This window comes from Macrobrachium nipponense, chromosome 35 (assembly GCF_015104395.2).
Source record: "Macrobrachium nipponense isolate FS-2020 chromosome 35, ASM1510439v2, whole genome shotgun sequence".
NCBI lineage: Eukaryota > Metazoa > Arthropoda > Malacostraca > Decapoda > Palaemonidae > Macrobrachium > Macrobrachium nipponense.
This window is the reverse complement of record NC_061096.1, coordinates 52,223,965-52,244,588: the sequence shown is the minus strand read 5'-3', so window position 1 is coordinate 52,244,588 and position 20,624 is coordinate 52,223,965. Positions and strand designations below refer to the sequence as shown.

The 20,624-nt window shown below is 36.8% G+C and overlaps 2 protein-coding genes across 5 annotated transcripts in view; one reads left to right on the top strand and one right to left on the bottom strand.

Annotated features, from left to right (window-relative positions):
* The window catches only part of LOC135208766 (KAT8 regulatory NSL complex subunit 3-like), a 151,055-nt gene extending 147,739 nt beyond the window's left edge, over positions 1 to 3,316 (top strand). For all 4 annotated transcript variants that reach the window (XM_064241279.1, XM_064241278.1, XM_064241276.1 and 1 more), the window contains one exon: positions 528 to 3,316. In XM_064241279.1, coding sequence (XP_064097349.1) covers positions 528 to 2,821 — 2,294 coding nt within the window. In that variant the 3' untranslated portion in view covers positions 2,822 to 3,316. The remainder of the gene's footprint in view (positions 1 to 527) is intronic.
* Positions 3,317 to 4,156: 840 nt separating this feature from the next.
* LOC135208344 (uncharacterized) overlaps positions 4,157 to 20,624 on the bottom strand; it is a 96,812-nt gene continuing 80,344 nt past the window's right edge. Inside the window, exons 8-9 of the mRNA XM_064240446.1 lie at positions 5,088 to 5,148; positions 4,157 to 4,683 (exon numbers count right to left, since the gene is read on the bottom strand). Of these exons, the coding sequence (XP_064096516.1) occupies positions 4,157 to 4,683; positions 5,088 to 5,148 (588 nt within the window). The remainder of the gene's footprint in view (positions 4,684 to 5,087; positions 5,149 to 20,624) is intronic.

The following is a 20,624-nucleotide window of genomic DNA, read 5'->3' as shown; positions in this document are numbered from 1 at the left end:
GCCTGCCATTAAAACTGAATATATAGTCCTTGTACATTACAAAGAGCAAAGTAGTAAAAAGGGAGCCTCCCATCTCATGGACATGCATTCCTCCTTGTTGAGCTCTCATTTTATCCTCATAAGATTTCAATACCACAGGTAACTGGCTCTTGTACCTCCCTTTCCAAGTGTGGCACTCTAATTGGAGAAATCTTTAGTATTCTTGGTCATCTTTTTTTTAATTAATTTATTTATTTTTTCTTTGCATATCATAATCTTGAGATTTTACAAATAGCGCTAACTTTATTACAAGTTCATGAATCTCTTTGGGATGTGCAGTAGATTTATTGCAGACAGAAGCTGCTTTGAAAGCTTTAATTTTACAGATATAATTTATAATTTGTTTACCAGTTGTAACTACAGATTTAAAAAGCTTTTTCATGTAACATTCTGTAGTTCTGCCCTTAGTCAAATTTTTAGTGAAAGAAAAAGTATTTAAAAACATATGCTACTCAGTTTGTATCTATAATGTACATTTATAATTACAGGTGGTAATAACCATAGTCCACGTGGAGGGAATGCTGGAGTCAGAGTTTATTCAGGCAGTCCAAAGGCAACTCCACCATCATTCTTACTAACAAACGTATCTTCAGCCTCAAATGTACGAATGGCTAGCCCTTCTATGGTCATAACGAATACAATGAATTTACCATCAGGGACACCTGTAGTAAGCTCTAGTGATACAAACACATTATCACTTGGTATGGGGTCTGTAGTTGTTAGTGCTGGAGGAGTAAGCGGCAGTGGATCTGTGGTTGGAGCAGGAAGAGGAAGAGTTATTCTCACCTCAAGTCCACGACTGATACGTTCTTTTGTTGGACAAAGTGCACGCACTATTACTACAACCCGAGCTTTAAACACACGCCCTACGGTTATGTTGGTTACTACGGCAACCCCACCAACAACTACAACTACCTGTAACCCAGCATCTCGAAGGGCATCAACTCTAACCACAGCTTTGACACCAGCTTCAATTGCTCTGTCCACCAGTCAGACTTCTTTGACTGTTGCTTCATCAATCCCAATTAATTCCATGAATAAAACTGCATCTGTGCCAACAGGGGAACTAGCACTCTTAGTTGCAGCTTCAGAAATGAGTGAAAGAGCAAGTGATTCTACTTCATCTTCAAATGATTTGAATATATGCTCTCTAGGAAATACAGTAAGGGGTGCAAAAAGTCCACCAGCTGTACTAATTACATCACAGTTAACTCCACCTGAGGAATCCTCTACTGTTCATGATAGTGATAAAATAGTTGTATCGCAAACTTTCACTACTGTTGCAGATATGCAGAGTTCTGTTGATCCATGTGTTACCACAGTTACATCAACACTTGAAAGCAGTTCTTGTCCTTCTGTTTCACAGTTGCAACAAATAAATATTAGTACTGCTACATCAGGTACATCAATTAAATCAGGGTCCTCTTGGGGAACACTTACTCCTGTTACCAAACAAGGAGACTCTCCTATATCTTCTATACTTCCTGTAACTTCTACTATTTTAACTAGCACCAAGAAGCTTAATTCATGTAATTTATTAACAGGGTTAAGTACAGGAAAACAGTCAGGTGTAACAAGTACAACTAAACAGTCTGGTGCAATTACTACAATTATCACGACTACCAATACAACACAAACAACAGCTCCTACCACTTTAGCCAGTGCGGTAACACATGCTTCTCATCCAGTCATTGCTTCAACATCTACCACAACTCAGGCTTCAACTTCTACTAGTTCTGCTGTCAGAACTATTAATACTAGTACTTCAAAGTTGTCATCCATAGCTACAGTTGGATCAAAAACTATTATAACTAGTTCTAGAAATGAAAATATTGGCATGAAAACTGCTGGTGCTTCACTGGTTTCTCAAACTTCTGTAAGTGACAGTGAAATTGGATGCAGTGGAAGTACCTTACCTTCAGTTACTAATGCTGGAAATAGTGTTCAACCAGACCTGATTACTGGGAGGACTTTGTCAGGTGTCACCGATGGAACAAACGTTGTTATTTCTAGCATTTCTAAATGTCCCTCCACAAACAATGACAGTAAAACTGTTACCAATGATAGTAAAACTTTTATCCATGACAGTAAAACTGTAATTACCACATCATCATCCTCTGATGGTGCAAAAGCTTCATCTGATCCCATCACCAAAATGACTATTACAACTAGTGGAACCAAAACCATTGTTACTAGTGCATCAAAAACAGCTGTGACAACAAGCCCAAATAAAGCTGTCCAAGCAAATAATACACCAAAAACTACTATTTTTACAAGTAGCACAAAATGTCCAACTACTGGCACTAAGACAGTTATCACTACTACTAGTGTAAAGTCGACCACTTCATCAGAAAGCAAGAGCACTTCAGCAGAAAGCAAGAGCAAGTCTAATATTGGTAAAGCTGCTCCATCCAGTAGCAATACAAAGTCTACAACTGTTAGCAGCTGTAGTACTACAAAAGTTTTACCTTCTACAACTGGCAATAATTTGAAGGGCAGTGGTAACCGAAATACAGTAAGTGAAACAAAGACCCCTACTGGAGGTAGTACAAAATCTTCAAGTGCAACCTTAAGATCTAGCCAGGGCTCCAAAGGTGTTGTCACCAGAACTTGCAGAGTGGGTCTCAGTACTAGGAGCAGAAGAAGTACAGGATCTGTGCAAGAGGAACTTGACAATAGCAGCAGAAAATCGAGCAGTACTACAAGAGAGTTATCACCATCCTCAAAGTCTCTCAACCTTAAACGTGGTCGTGCTAGAGGTAAAGGTAGAAAGTCAAGGTAATCTTTTTAATTCCTAATATGTATTTACTCATCAAAATTCAACCACTGTGTATGTGTAAGATTAGACTGCGTATGTTTTATAGCCATATTTTCAGATCCCCATATAGTACGATGGGAGTATTATCTTAATCAGTAATTGTCAAAAATTGTAATTATAAATATATAGCACTTCTGTAAAGCAATGTCAGTTACAATAAATTGTCTGATGAATGTTTCATTAAAATGTTTTGGTATTTATAAACTCTTTTAGTTGCACATAGCTCAGTTCTTATAGAACTGTGAAAGGAACCATAAAATATAAAAATTATTGAATTGTATTTTGGTCAGCTCTAAACTGTTAAACAAAATTATTTGAATTATATGAGTAACACCATATATCAGTAACACCATATATCAATGTGCATGATATGAATTGGAAACTATTGCTTTTTACAACCTGCGAATAAGTATACATATAACAATATGAATATGAATCCTAAAACAGGTGGAGGAAAATTTTAATCATCAAAAACAATTAGCCTATAGTATTTTATCAAAAGCAATTTGCCTATAGTATTTTTCTTTTACACAATGAATTTTAAGAAAATGAAATAAAACATCAAATCCTTGTAATGGAATGTCAATCTATAACTTAGCCTCTCTCTATAAGGAGGTCCTGGCTACAAAGTCCCTGTGGCATGCTGTATGCACTATCAAGACTATGTACATGACAGACAATGGTCATAACACATACGTACACTGATTAAATTCAATTTTGACCACAAATACATAAACAATTAATTTGGATAATCAACAGAAATATTGCCCTCAATTTGTGAAAAAATATGTAATTCAATTTGAAAAGAAAAAACAATGTCTCAAATTCTAAATATCTTATCTTTATATTTAGGATGAAGTACATCAGAACCAAATCCAAAACAAAATTCTGAAAAACTTAAGTCGTTTCAAAATAATTCTTCATGGTACCCTTCAACTTGACTACTCACCATTTTTTTTGTAGTTATCTATTGCTTACCAATACTATTATATATATCAAAATGGTTAGTCTTGCATAAATTTTGCAACAAGGTAAGTACGATGGAATTCCTTATCTTGTTACTCCCATCCGCAGGGAAAGCTTAAATTTTTTAACACCTATTAAATATGTCTTTTGATGCCTTTTGGGTTTAAGAGTTATTGTTCTTAGCTAGTGGTTAAAAAATGGTTTAATGATTAGATGATTTTCACCCACCATTTCTGCTAGTTGTCTAAATTTTCATTGGATGTAGATAGATTATAACTATTTCTTAATTTGTTTCTATTTCAATCCAATCTTTTCCTGTTTCCTTTTCAGTTGCTATTTATTCTTGTTATTTAAAAATTTTCCTCCATTTGAAGGTAAACTTTCATCTTGACTGGTAATCATATCTAGGTTTCTTATAATGGTGTTGATAGTATCATGCATTTCTTCACTACTGGGCACTTCTGGTGACATGTTAGTCATACAACTTTTAAACTCACTCTCCTTCTCATCATCACAAAGGTCAATTTGACTTTGCTTACTGTCAAAGAATTCAGCAGTTTTTCTGCATTCTTTATTGGAGTCTTCAGGTTGGGAGTCTTTTGTATTCTCAACAAAATATTTCTGACTTGGAACATATTCTGCATTGCAGGAATACTTTTCTTTTATATGAATTGTGCAGTTTTTCCCTAAGGCCCTCCTTTCTTCCCCATCAACATCAGAATCGCTTTGAGGCTGCACATACTTTCCCTCTTCCTTTTTGTTTGTGCCTGCTATACCATTGGCTGTCTGCCTGTCATGCGGGATACCTTGTTCTAGAAATGGAGCTTTATCAGCATGTGGACTTTCACAAGTACTTGGAGCTGAAAGAAATATACCTACTTAGTAAAAGTTAAAGTAATAAAAATTAAATAATATACAGTTAAATATACATGAATTACTTCCAGAACAAGCCTTTTCTAAATAGCATCACTCATAAATGCCCACAATCATTTTTTTTTAATGTCTCAAGATTTGAACGGGTTTTTGTCTAATAAAACAGAAAATCAGTAGAACTACCATACTATGTGAGTCTTCTGGCCCACAGACAGCCATTCAACATCAACCACATTTTTTTTTGTGTAGTCCTGAAATAAGGGTGTGAGAACAGCATAGCTGAGAGTTGGGAATTCACTATACAAGTTATGGGTTTGTAGTTAAAAATTAATTTTGTATTTTATACATCAATATGAAGTTTTCATAATAAAACTAATATTGTAATACTTACCTGAACCTGACATAGCCCTGGTCATTGACCAGCCCGAACTATATCCCCACATATTTACCCACTGAGTGGGTAATTTTAACTGTCAGTGTTACCAACGCTGCAGGTAAAATCTAGTCAAATGAGTTACCTGTGTTACCATTGGCAATGCTGCTGCAAATACCGGCCACCAGAGGCCTGTCTCCTCAGTTGAATCATTCACTATCAAATTGAAGTGGGGAGGAGGGTGGGAATCATTCAGGTAAGTATTACAATATTAGTTTTATTAAGAAAACTTTATATTGCAATACACTCCCTGAACACCTGAATTAGCCCGATTAACAACATTTACTCAGAGGTGGGATCAATCTAATTCAGCCCGACCTGTCCACGGAACATACGCAGGTAACTCATAAACAACCTACCATGTATAAAAGCATGTACCCTCACCTAGTTCTCTAACTCGGAGGTGAGGATGTTTGCAAAGAAAGTACTTCAACATCAGTGTTGAGTCTAAGGTACCGTTTGAGTCAGAGGTTCCTCCCATGTGATAAGCTATACTTCTTATTCATGCAGGTAAAAATAAATCGTGATAAGCTATACTTCTTATTCATGGAGGTAAAAACAAATCTCACCTGGTCGTCCAGCTCTGTAGGTGAGGGTGCTTGCAAAGGAAGCACCATACCGTCAGTGTTGAATCCAAGGTACCGCCCAAGTCTGAACAACCTCCCATGTGGCTATCTAGCCTCTCATGTATGGAGGAGAAGTTGAGTGTGCAGGACCTTCAGTTCTCTACTACTCACTGATGTAGATGACTTGTGCTGAAGAAGTTGTAGTTATTCCAACATGACCATCAGGATCTGCCTAACCTCCAGGGCCTAAAGGAACAATACACTCAGTCTAAGCTTGATCAACAGAAACACTAGAGTTCATTTAGACTATCACTGCCTCCCTAAACTTCTAACACCCTCAAGTAGTTCATTAGACTATCACTGCCTCCCTCAACTTCTAACACCCTAACTCTATATAACCGAGTTACCACAACGACAGGACCCCGCGGGTAAAACTCTCTGAAGAAACTGAAATTCCCTAAGGTAGAGCATTGTGAAAAACCACACCGACTCAAATAACCACCTACATGATCGCTGACTTTAACCTCATCCACCCAGAGTGGGACAAGGCCTCCCACTGGCTGTGAAAGGTGTCTTCCAAATACAAGCCTCATGATCCGTAACCCCTACCCCACGAATCAATGAAGGAACCCAATACTATGAGAAAAACCTCAACCGACTCGTAAACCGGAACTCGGACTCCAGCAGAAGAGTTACCAGCTACCTCATACAGAAAGTGATGCTAGCCTGAGTCGTCTTCCCCAAAAACTGCCCGACTCCCTACAACCAGATCAGCCTACTTGATGTTTGAGAGACTACTGGTTTAGTTGAATACAACGTATCAAGCATTACTTGAATTAACTGTGAGATTCCTCCGGAGCCTGGAATGCGGAAAGAGAGAATGGACCAAGTCCACCATCCGTTTATACAAGCTTCCTTCGCCGGAGAAAGAAAACCCCACAACTAGCAAACGATTTTCTCTTCAAAGGTATCTATCCTTTAGAGGTCAGACCTGTCCAGCCAGACCGGAAAAGGGAAAAGGAGAAAGGCCGAACCCCCCACTAGAGCAGCACACAAGAACCCGGAACTTACTACGCCTGGCTGCTTGACATCAAACGACATACAAGATCCCAACATATCTGAGCCTACCGATCCGATTGCGCAACGAATACCAACAAGATGCTAAACTCCTGAGCAAGTCGTATTCGACTGCAGAATACCGCACTCCCCCAGACATGACGTAACCCCTGTTCAACCGCTGTCCACCCCCTCACAAGAGCAACTGTCACCAGTTCCGCAAAACCTGTAAGAGTTAGTGTAACTCGACTGCGCACACCCTCACTACCCAGTCACGATAACATTACACCCGAGCCGAATATACCTTGGCGATGAACGCCCACCCCTGCGAGTCACTCCCACACTATTGCGCTAAACATGTACCAACCAAGACGATGACCTAACCTTGAACCAGTCTCACTTGACTGCGAAACTCCGCACTCACCAATGACTATGACACGAGACCTGGCCGACTACAATAGGCAAGCAACACCCTTTAAGAGCGAAGAGGTCGCAAAACGAGATCCAACTAACGCCTGTTACCAATACTAAGCCTGGACTGGAGTCCAGAGCAAGTGAGGGAAGGAAGTATTCCCAGTAGACTTGGAATCAAGGTCGAACCCACATTGAAACCCCTTAAGGTGGAACACAAAAGCAGCAGGAAAAAGTTGAGAAATAAGCAGGAGAGAGAGAAGTCACTACGAGTAAACACCGAAGCACCTAGCGCCGACATTGTGCAGGTGGAGAACCAACTGTGCGGTACATAGTGCTTTAATGACAGGTTACGAACTGTGGAACCAATGGGAGACGCAGAAGGAAATTACCAGCTACCCTAAGAAGGGGGCCAAGGGTACAAAAAGTGCTAACTATGGTGCAGACAAACTGCCAAAGGCCGTAGCCCCCAGCAATTACAGCGATAAGCACGTTACGTCTCGCACACCTAAGGTATATAAATGGGAACGAAGAAGGAAGATTACTAACTACCCTATGAAAGGAGTGGCAGATGACGCAACTGGTATCAATACAGTCAACGATGGCGCAGATGAATCGCAAACTGCCGTACCCCCCCGCAAGAATTACGGAGGACATATTACGTCTCAAACAAGTAAGGGTGAAAATACAGAATTGCGGATACCGCCTTGAAGCATCAACACCAGTAGCCTGAGAAATACAGGACCCGTGGAAGGTGCTAAGAAGGCAGCCCCCTCCAAAATTACTTCCTTTAACCCCTGGGGGGGGAGAGAGAGAGAGAGAGAGAGAGAGAGACGAGAGAGAGAGGAGAGAGGAGAGAGAGAGAGAGAGATAGAGAGAGAGAGAGAGAGAGAGAGAGAGAGAGAGAGAGAGAGAGAGAGAGAGAGAGAGAGATATCCCCAAATTTCAGGATGAAACTATGATAACTCTTGCTTTGCTGTGTTATTAGCAAAGAAAATAGGATGAGCGAGAAGACACCGAAGCGACATCCGAAGAATGACCAGATAAAGAAGATTGTGTAAAGACATAAATTTTAACAGAAAAACTGGGCGAGAGAGAAAACTAGACCGACACTGTTCCCCACGATAATCTGACAAACATTAGAAAATCAGGAAAATTATTCAAGACGTGATCGTGAATACAGTCTGTATTCAAGCTACAATAATTGACTTGCGTTAATTCGATTTTACGATGGGGCTAGTAATTAAAATCAGCACTACACTGCAAATGTCTTCCTATATCTCTTGCGCAGTTGGCGTAGGCAGCAGCGTGCAGTCAGACAGCAAGATTGTTGGGTTTATAATAGAATTTAGGCCAAAGGCCGAGTATTGGGACCTATGAGGTCAATCAGCACTGAAAGGAAATTGACAGAAAATTGTTTTAAAGGTGTAACAGGAAGAAAAAACCTCTCTGTTGCACAATGAATTAAGTGTTAGGAGAGGGTGGAAAATAAGATGAATAGAGAGATTAAGAAATCATTAAAGTAAAAAAGAGAGAGAGAGAATAATACAATCATCTAACATCTCCACCTCCATAAATTTGCACCCTCTTCAAAGTTAAAAAGTATTATCCTAATGATAATATATATTTGTATAACTGCGTACAGCTATGAACAACCAAACGAGAACTTTGTTGGTAATACAATCGAATCCGATAGCAACATCACTTAACCCTTAAATGCCAAATGGACGTATTAAACGTCGAGTCAAAATGTCTCCCGTATGCCAAATGGACGTACCATACTTTGACTCAAAAAAGTTTTTTTAAAAATTCGCGGAAAAATACTTATAGGCCTACCAGCTGAAAAATTTTGAATCACGCGCCTTGGGGGATGCTGGGAGTTCACGGATCAAGGCGTTGTTTTGTTTACAATCGTTACGCAGGCGCACAAGCGCGAATTTCTTTCTTATTGCACTAAAAAGTATCAGTGACACATCTCAAAAATTATTTTGTCACTTTGACATAATTTTTGCACCGTTTTAAATTATCCGTTACATGAAGTATTATATATGAAAATGTGCGCAATTTCATTTAGAATACAACAATAAAATGCTCATGATTGTAGCTTTTATCAGTTTTGAAATATTTCCATATAAATAACGATGTGCCAAAATTTCAACCTTCGGTCAACTTTGACTCTACCGAAATGGTAAAAAAACGCAATTGTAAGCTAAAACGCTTATATTTTAGTAATATTCAACTATTTACCTTAATTTTGCAACAAATTGGAAGTCTCTAGCACAATATTTCGATTTATAGTGAATTTATGAAAAAACTTTTTCCTTACGTCCGCGCAGTAACTCTTCCAAAAAAAATCATACATGCGATTGTGGTAATGTTTGCATCATTTTAAAATTAGCCGTTACATAAAGTTTTATATATGGAAATGTGCGCAATTTCATGCACAATACAGCTAAAAACAACCCATGGTTGTAGCTTTTATCAGTTTTGAAATATTTTCATATAAAAAATGATGTGACAAATTTTCAACCTTTGCTCAATTTTGACTCTACCGAAATGGTCAAAGAACGCAATTGTATGCTAAAACTCTTATAGTTTAGTAATATTCAATCATTTACCTTCATTTTGTAACAAATTGGAAGTCTCTAGCACAATATTTCGATTTATGGTGAATTTATGAAAAAAATAACATTTTCCTTACATTCCGCACGGTAACTCTTCCGAAAAAATCATACGTGCGATTGTGGTAATGTTCGCACCATTTTAAATTAGCCGTTACATAAAATTTTATATATGAAAATGTGTGCAATTTCATGTAGAATACAATGAAAAATAATTGAAGGTTGTAGCTTTTCTCATTTTCGAAATATTTGCATATAAATCACAATAAATAGTATCGTAATATTCCATCATTTAACTTCATCTTGAAATAAATTCGAAGTCTATAACAATATTTAGATTTATGGTGAATTTTAAAAAAATATATTTTTTTACGTCCGCGCGTTACGAATTCATGCATCATTTTGTGATAATATTTTCTCTGTGTTGCTTTTATCGTTTTACAATGTGTTATATACCAAAATGATTGCAATTTAGTGTACATTACAACGTAAAATAAAGTTACTTGTTACCTTTAACCGTTTTGCGCACAGCGCGATTTGAATACAATTATATATGAAATTTCGTTTTTGCGCTATCATATATCGCATTATTTATATATGATAATGATAATTTTTTTCATTTCTGATGGTTGCACACTAAACTTCAGCCAATAACAAAAAAAGGAGCCAAAAATGAACTCTTAATCTTGAAAACTAAGCGCACTTTTTTTTTTTTTTTTTTTTTTTTTTTTTTTTTTTTTTTTTCTGCTTCCGCGCTCACTCCGAAACACCTCCGGCACACGGGAGACAATTTTTTTTTTACCGCTTCGGCGTTTAAGGGTTAATTGTATTCATCCGCGTCCGACAGTAATCGAATCCGATAGCAACATCACTTAATTGTATTCATCCATGTGCGACAGTAATCGAATCCGATAGCAACATCCGTTTGTACTCATTCGCGTGCAACAGTAAGGACTGTATTCACGTTATAAATGTAGCTGAAGCTGATAAGGCAATATTACGTGCATCGGCAGCCTGGATAAAAGTCCCAAGCTTTTGTATGAATTCAAATACAGCCGTGATAAAAGAAAATGAATAGCATGAAAGAGCTCATTTACTGTTGTTTTCACACTGACAAAAGATTTATAAAGTAAGGCTTGTAATACCTATGAAAATGAGTGAAAATGAACAGAATCGCTAAATTTTACAGTCTAACCTGAGGGAAAAACTAGCTTCCAATGAGACGTATTAGTCAAAATTTGGCCTTAAATTACGTCGTAAGATGAACAATATGACTTCATTCCATATAAGTTAAGTATCCAGATATTCATTTCTGCTAACTAGGAACAAAAACATTAGCCGAGACCAAGTGATATGGTTGAATCTGGAGCAAAGGAAACAGACTAGTCAGCATCATTGTCTGTCTAAGCCACGCCTCCTAAAAACTGCTGTTTTGACGACAAGCTTGTGTAACTGTAATTTAATTGAAAGTAATCAATTACATATTTTAAGGTAATTAAATGTAACTCTTTATTAGGCCTAATATTAATTTCAGTTGTCAATGTAATTTGATAATACGACTGGTAATTATTTTTGTAACTGTAATTGACATAAGCATAATGTAATTACTGACGGAAATTTGTCTATTTAATGGATGAAGACATCATACAAACGAATTCCGTCACAGGAGGGAATTCATGGAAAGCAATGAAATGTACACATTCCTTATGATATCTGATTATATGGCACAAGATACCATTATTGACTATGTTAAATGTCAATAAAGTTGAAAACACGTCTCCCTCATGATGACAAACATGGCATAAGTGAGGAAGAGTTGTACGTTAGTCATGCTAGCCAATCAGGACAAGAATGAGTTGGATACGGCGACGCAAACTTGTATTCGCCATCAGCTGATTCCAGAGCGAGAATGATGGCTGAGTTAGTATTTATACTACGCTAATATCATGATATATATAATGCACTTATAATGTTGAAGTCGGACAGAATCTGATCTTCATTCCTGTTCGATTACATTTCATACTGAATTATCCTAAGATCAGATTCTTGTTCGTGTTCAATTTACACCTGCACTGAATTATCCGAAGTCAGAATGCCTTGAGCCTACAGAGTTAGCCACTATAAAAAATTACTCTACCCATATGTAGTACAGCGAATACTTTAGGCTAGGCTACTGTATATGCATACGATATATCATTGTGAACACTAGGCTAGCCGTAGTTAATTGTTATTCGATTTCTCTACATACTGAATTATCGCAAGTCAATATGCATTGAACAGAGAATTAGTTGATATTAACAATTACCATATTGTACATGTAGAGGAAAGGAACCTTAAAGACGAAGCAGCAGTATTCAACCCTTCAGAATCCGACAGACCCAAAACCAGATCTGAACGACCAACCATGGCCTAGAAAGCTTCTGATGCAAGGAACTCGAAGCAGGAAAAACCCAAAGGTGCTCTGAAGACAAACTGTCCCTCTATAAACTACTACCTATAATAGAAAACCGACCCGAAGAAGCCTGCACTTCTCTTCCTGGACACTATGTAGCCTATTATCCTTACTCGTCTGTATCTGACCTAAATTTTCATCATCCAGAGAACTTAACAAATCAAGAGAAGGGGAAATCTGCTGCCAACACTGCCTGCTCCACGCTGGGGAGGGCCAGCAGAACCTACTCACTCGGAGGCTTGCGGTTCTCCATTAACCCCAGCACCCGTTAGGGCTGGTTCTGGAACAGGCAGGGGGGCTGAAAAAGAACGATTAGAATCAACTATACAGCTACTACCACTATCTCTATTTTGGTTAAATTATTCGTCAGGCTAGAAATAGGCTAAACATACTAGATGATAACCTGTCCACTAATTTCTTGAATAACTACCATATATACTCACATATTAAGCAACTTTTGAAACCTAATTTTGAAGCTAAATTTAAAGGGGTCGCATCATACACGCGGTATAAAATTAGTGTACCATCTATGCTTTTCCAAATCGGCAGATTGCGATAGTTACTACCGGAGGAAAACAGTAGATCTTTTAAAAAGTTATGCTTTACTTGTACTTCCCTATATCCAATAATATTGTATGCATTCTCATATTACTATTGTATTTTAAAATACAAAAGAGCGATCGTGCGCCATTTGCATTATTTTGGTTTAAACATGTTTACTGTTCTAGACTAACCATTTATAATTTCCAAATCAGTTGATTGAGGCACAATACTGAAGGATTTTGTACTTTTTGTTTTACTCGGTAAAAGAATCATTTGTTACTTGAACTATTATTTTTATTTTAGGATACACAGGTAAGTGAACATTTATTAAAGTAAAAAAATGCATAAAATGAATCAACTAAAATGCTCCAAAGTCGTTCTCCGTGTCCGTATCATCAAATACTGCTCTGAATTCTTCGCCATCAAGGCAGTCATCATATTCGTCATCTTCCCAATCTTTGATAATTTCATCTTCATCTCCTGCATTGTATAGGACATCGTCAATTCATATGGAAGGTATAGTCTTGTCACCGAGGCGAGCTCTCTGGCGTGGCTTTTAAAGATCTGCCCTTATGCTAATTTTACAAAAACAACTACTGCCCGTGTGTGACAGACCTTTGAATGTCCTTGAGACAAAACCCCGAGGCTATAATTATAAGATTATAAGGGGTTTTCATTCTCAGGTACTTTAATCTCTCTCTCTCTCTCTCTCCTAAATCTTACAACTGTCCGAGCGAGAGCTTTTTTTATGGGACAACATAGGCCCACATTTCGCATTTTCCACACCTATTTATTTTGTATATGATTGCTCTTTCTCGGCTGTGAAGTTGATGTCTATCCATGGCTGTGAGATGACCAGGAATAACTTGTAAGTCGGTGTCAAAGTCACTCCACACTTCAGTCAGGCCAAAACTTTGCCATATTGCATTCAAACAATATTCAGTCATTGTTTCCTATCTATTATTTTGTCAGAGAGAGAGAGAGAAAGAGAGAGAGAGAATCTGTCTGTATAAGATTTTTTATTTTCTCACTTGTCAAACTTACTGTTATGCTTTATTTCATATTTCCTTGCTCACCAATTTATTCTATACCTACGATATTAAGAAATCAAGATATGTGTAGAAGGGAGAACTGCCTCCAGACTGTACAGTCAGTATGGCTGTATGGATTTAAACGCACATGGAACTGGTTGAAATATTCGCAACAGCACCAAAATGAGATGCCATGTTGATAGAAAATCTGACTCCGTTTCTTGTTATTGCATAAAAAAAACTTTATCAATTGCAAACCTTCGTAATTTATTTAGAATTTTGCGTAACGGAAAAGATAATATTTGATATCTGTAATGGGAGAAATGGTTTTATCTCTGTTGTTGTTATAAATTTGGCATTATGTGATCAAACACGTGGGAGGACCAAAACAGCCCAACCAGAGAGCTCAGCTCATTTTGTAAATACTATTGTTTGGCATGCTAGGCTTACCCGATTCATTTGGGTGTGCGCTGCAGCTCCTAACTACTGCTACTAAAATAATCGCATTTTTCTTACTAATCCCAAGAGTTGACCATGGAAAATCCGAAGATAAACCAAAAATCCCAAGATAATAAAATAATTGACATATGTCAGCCTTGAAGTCCTAAATATTTACTCTGTCTGTCTATCAGGAAAAGATACTGATAAATTGAATTGACGGTATCTTTCCTGTGTGAGAGAGAGAGAGAGACCTTACAGACCTTACATGTTGTTCGAGTTGCCCCAGGTCCCTCAGTGTGAGGCACCTCTAATGTCTACCAGAGAGTTGCTAGTACATCTTCCGGTATATTTTGCATATTCCAATCTTGGATGGTTTGGGATGCTGCTTAGATATTTGTCGAGCTTATTCTTAAACGCATCTACGCTCACTCCTGATATATTCCTCAGATGAGCTGGCAACGCATTGAATAGACGCTGCATTATCGATGCTGGTGCGTAGTGGATTAATGTCCTGTGTGCTTTCCTTATTTTTCCTGGTATAGTTTTGGGCACTATTAATCTACCTCTGCTTGCTCTTTCTGATATTTTTAGTTCCATGATGTTTTCTGCTATTCCTTCTATCAGTTTCCATGCCTGAATTATCATGTAGCGTTCTCTTCTCCTTTCTAGACTATATAATTTTAAGGATTGTAGCCTTTCCCAGTAGTCAAGGTCCTTAACTTCTTCTATTCTAGCTGTAAAGGACCTTTGTACACTCTCTATTTGTGCAATATCCTTTTGATAGTGTGGGTACCATATCATATTGCAATATTCAAGTGGACTACGAACATATGTTTTATAAATCATAATCATGTGTTCAGCTTTTCTTGTGGAGTGCCGTAACAACATTAATTCCCATTTTTGCTTCACATTTTGCCAACAGAATTGCTATTTGATCATTGCATAACATGTTCCTATTCATCATCACACCAAGGTCTTTAACTGCTTCCTTATTTGTGATTGTCTCATTATTAGGTCCCCTATATGCATACAGCTTTCCTTCTCTGTCTCCATAATTTATTGATTCAAATTTATCAGAGTTAAATACCATCCTATTTACCTCTGCCCAATCATATACTTTGTTAAGGTCTCTTTGTAGAGTGTTCCTATCTTCATCACAAGTAATTTCTCTACTTATTCTTGTGTCATCAGCGAAACTACTCACTACCGAATCCTTAACATTACTGTCTATGTCTTCAATCATAATAACAAACAGTATTGCAGCTAACACCGTACCTTGTGGCACACCGGATATTACCTTGGCTTCCTTGGCTTCATCCGATTTCTCATCGTTTGCAATAACTATCTGTTTTCTGTTGTGTAAAAATTCTTTTAACCATCTTCCTACTTTATCCCACGATATTGTGTTTTCTAATTTTCTTCGCTAATATATTATGGTCTACCTTGTCAAAAGCTTTTGCAAAGTCTAGATAAACCACATCTGTTTCATTTCCGCTTTTCATATTTTTGAATATGTTCTCACGGTGGACTAACAGTTGGGTTTGTGTACTTTTTCCGGGTACGAAACATGTTGTCCCATATTAACAAATTATTTTTTATTAAATGTTTCATAATATTTTTCTTCATTACCCTTTCATAATATGTGATGTTAGACTCACAGGCCTTATAAATTACTTGCCTCTAGTCTTGATCCACTTTTGAAAGTAGGGGTAATATATGCTAAGTTTGTGCTCATCATAAATCTTGCCGTTATCTACACTTTGTCTTAATAATATTGCAAGTGGCTTTGCGATAGAATGAACTACTTTCTTTAACAAAATAGCAGGAAACTCCATCAGGCCCTGCTGCAGCTCCATTCTTTTAATGTCATTAATAGCCTGCACAATATCAGCTTCATTAATATCTATGTCAGCTAAATATTCACTATTTTCGTCCCTTACTTCTATATCATTATCTTCATTATTTATTCTAGGGGTGAACTCTCTTTTATATCGTTCTGCCAAGATGTTGCAAATTTCCTTTTTTTCATTCGTTAATCTCCCTTCAAATCTTAGAGGGCCAATTTCTATTCTTCTTTTATTCATCTTTTTTCGCGTATGAGTATAATAGTTTGGGGTTTTTGCTTGATATTTATTAGGGTTTTCTTCAAAAGTCCCGTTTTTTCATTTTTCTTTGAATGTATAATAATCTTTTGTGTTCTGCATTTTCTATTCTTCTTTTATTCATCTTTTTCGCGTATGAGTATAATAGTTTTGGGGTTTTGCTTGATATTTATTAGGTTTTTTCTTCAAAGTCCCGTTTTATTTTGCTTTTGGAATGTATAATCTTTTTGTTCTGCATTTTCTATCTTACTTTTAGTTTCTATAAACTTTCCATGCATTTTTTTCTTTTGCAAGACCTTTTTTCCACTTTCTGATTTTCTGGAACAAGATCCTTCTGTCTCTTGTATGCATGACTGATGTTTACTTTTCTTCTTCAGTATATATTTACCCACTATTTTCTCTAATATTTTATATAATATCTCTGTATTTACCCTTATGTCATCACTTACGAAAATATTATCCCAATCTTTGTTTAATTCTTCATTTATTTCTGACCATTTTATATTTTTACTGTAGAAGTTATATTTTCCATATCCTTCCCACTTTTACATTTCTTGCTTATCTCTGTTTTCACTTGCTTTGGAATGGACTGTTAATTCTATGACATTATGGTCTGAAATACTCGCATTATAAACTATTATTTCTTTAACATAATTCATCTCGTTCACAAATACTAGGTCTAAAGTATTTTCCTTTCTTGTTGGCAGGTGATTTATTTGTTGAATGTTGTATTCTAGTAGCATATCTAATAGCTTTTCGAATTGCCTTTTATCTTCTGCACTACTATTACTCTCTTTTTTATATGTATAAGTACAACCACAATCTCCTATTCGTTCTTTCCAGTTTACGAAAGGAAAGTTGAAGTCTCCAGATAGGAGAATAGTCCAGTCCTTGTGATTTCTACATATATCATCCAATTTTTCTATTATTAAGTCAAACCCTTTAGTATTAGGAGGTCTATATATTACTATGTTCATTAATTTTTCAGATTCAAATTCTACCGCTATTAGTTCACATTCTGAGTTACTACATTTCTCATATATTTTTCCTTGTTTTTTGTCTTTCCCATATGTTGCGGTTCCCCCTTGATTCCTATTTTTTCTATCTGATCTATAAGTTTGGAACCCTTTTATTTGATCATCATTCCCAGTCTCTTGGGAATACCAGGTTTCACTTATATTCATTATATCTATTTTCTTTTCAATTTGGGTTAGTTCTTCTAAGTACTCTATTTTTCTTTTTGAGTTACTCGTAACTAAACCCTGTGCATTCATCACTATGATGGTTTGCTTGTTTTCTCCTTCATTTAATATTGGTAATAATAAGGATTTTCCCATCTCTTTCCTGTTCTGGTATGTTGTTCTTTTTTTCATTTCCAGAAATTCTGAAATTAAAAAATCCAACTTTTCCATAATATTTGATCTTCCTTCATCATAATTATTCATTTTGTGTCTGAATCTGCAATTTTCTCCGTATCTGCAATTTCCTCTTGCATAATAAATACAGTTATTATCTCTTGAGTAGAATCGTGGAGCTGATGCTTTGAAATTTTTTGCTGACACCTCTGCATATCTCGTTGATGGCTTGCTTTTTTCTTTTACCTGATATTCCTTTTAATTTCCTCTCTTTTAGTTGTTTTCTTCTTATTTTGGATTTTATTACTTGATTGGTTATTTATTTGATTATGGAATTTCAATGGCTTACAGGGTTGCATATATTTACATTTTTGTTCGAGAGACAAGAGAGAGAGAGAGAGAGGAGAGAGAGAGAGAGAGAGAGAGAGGAAGAGAAGAGAGGAGAAGAGAGATAGGAGAGAGATGTATATTTAACCAGTGGGCATTAGTACATATGGAGGCAGTGTGTTCATGCTTCCTAAAAATGTGTAGTACAGGTAATTCATATCTGGAAGACAAAAAAAAAAAAAAAAATGAATTTTGTTGCTGTCAGTTGCATGGACTAAATTTACAAAGAGCAGGGAACAAATTTTGACATTCCTGAAGAGATTAGAGATGAACCAAGGCCATCTAGGATGAACTCACTCTCTCTCCTCTCAACTATACTGTAAGTGTTAACTTGAGTCTCTGAAACCAATAGGTATTAGAACACGCGCAGCTGTATGTGTGTGTGTGTATGGGCAGTTAAAAAATGTTCTGTACCTACAGGTAATAAATACCTACATCTTGGAAGATAAAACAAACAAACCAATTTTGTTGTTGTTAGTCACCGGGGATATAAAGGGTGTGACCAGCAGACAGAAAGATTAACATTTTTCCAGAGATTATAGAGCTGAATTTTGTTTTGAAGGTATGTCAACCACGTTAGTAAATAGGTATCATCTTCTAAAGAAATTTTTTTCTCTTTTCTTTTTGCGGAAGAATCTTCAAACCATTTTGCATTCAAAGTAATGAGAAGGAATCATTCTATTCTTCATGTAATCAGTAAAATACTTACACAAATAAAAACTATAACTACATACTGTATGCAAAACACACACATCATCGTTAGCTTCGCGTGTAAACGTTCATTCTAAGAAATTCACAGAGTAGTATAACTAACACCTGATTGGTTGGTTGGTAGCCATGGAGATCTGTTATCCAATGACTGCCCTCTGCTTCTGTTCTATTTATAGACATATGCCGTGGAGGGCACTAGGTTTGAACGTTACCATGTTCGTGATTTTCTGACTGCTGACTGCAAAAATTACTCAATAATTTTCTTTATATAATTTTTTCTTCGTGAAAACAATAATAAAATATGATCATTTTAACTTTAATATATAGTGGTATGAAAAATACCAGTGTGTCATAGCGATGCGTCATCAATATAGTGGTATGAAAATACCACATGGTGTTGTAGCAATACGTAATCAAAAAGTACAAATCCTTTTCTCGGACCATCCTCAAAATTTTACGACTTCAACTTCAAGATCGATATGGTGAAATATATTATATAGTCATACTTATTGTTAAAATTCACAAGTTGAACTGCAAAACATTATTATATTTTGATTGTTATGTACATATATTTTTGCGTTTTACGGAATGTTTGTTTTGAAAATAATAGCTATTAGTGAACATATGGTATTAACTATCTCACATTCATTTAACAGTATTACAATAATATTTATTTAAATAAACTGTAATTAATAAATAACAATAATGAAAAACATAAAGGGAAAAAATGTTTTTGCTGCAGTAGTGATGTTTGTTTGATTATGCATCTGACCTCACATTTCCGAAGTCTGAAAAATTCCAAAAACTCAAACATTGGAATGTGTGTGTACTGCACAAATTTTTTAAACACGCACACAATGTCTACACATTTACTAATACCCGTTGGTGAAAGACTCAAATTACAGTATTTATTCCTGAGAGAGAGAGATTTAGGACTCCAAGGCATGTTATTTTTACAATTATTTAATTATCTTGGGATTCTTTTTTAATCTTGAGATTTTCTATTCAATTCTCGAGATTAGCAAGAAAATTACCGTAACCTGACTAGCAGCAACACACATCTGAATGACTCGGCCATTAGCACGCTAAACCACCAACCTTATGAACTGACGCTCTCGGAAAAGGAACTCGCATGATACATGAGATACATGACAAAACCAGTTTATTAGTGAAAATTTGGGGGTCGCATGATATGCGAGATCGCACGTTACTCGAGTAGCCTATATACGGTAACTCTGTTTCCTTGTTTTCTGACCAAGACAAATATCTCTGACTGGTATTACACTGAACCTTCCTACACGAAATAACAAAGAGAATGTCGATCATGTGTGAGGGTACTCATCCTACGCTTGCAGGGGGTGCAGAGCCGATGAGCACCAACATGTCCAGCAGTAGAAGGCTCAATCGTCAAACTGTAGATGAAGCAGAAGCAGAGGCGTTTGCAGACGGCGACGGCGTTCATTTTCCAACTTATCCATAAGGAGTACAAAGTAGTTATCCAGTCTAATCGGGAGAAAAACGTTAATAACAGTCCAAGGTCGTAATCTGTATCCCCTTTGAGTGGGGTCGGGCTAAATGACCAAAAGTTCGCCTCATGTGGGACTAATCCGCACAGCATGGCAAACAAGAAACAATTGAGGAGACAGGCCTCTGGTGGCCGGTATTTGCAGCAGCGTTGCCAACGGTAACACAGGTAACTCATTTGACTAGATTTTACCTGCAGCATTGGTAACACTGACAGTTAAAATTACCGACTTAGTGGGTAAATATGTGGGGATATAGTTCGGGCTGGTCAGTGACCACGGCTAATTCAGGTGTT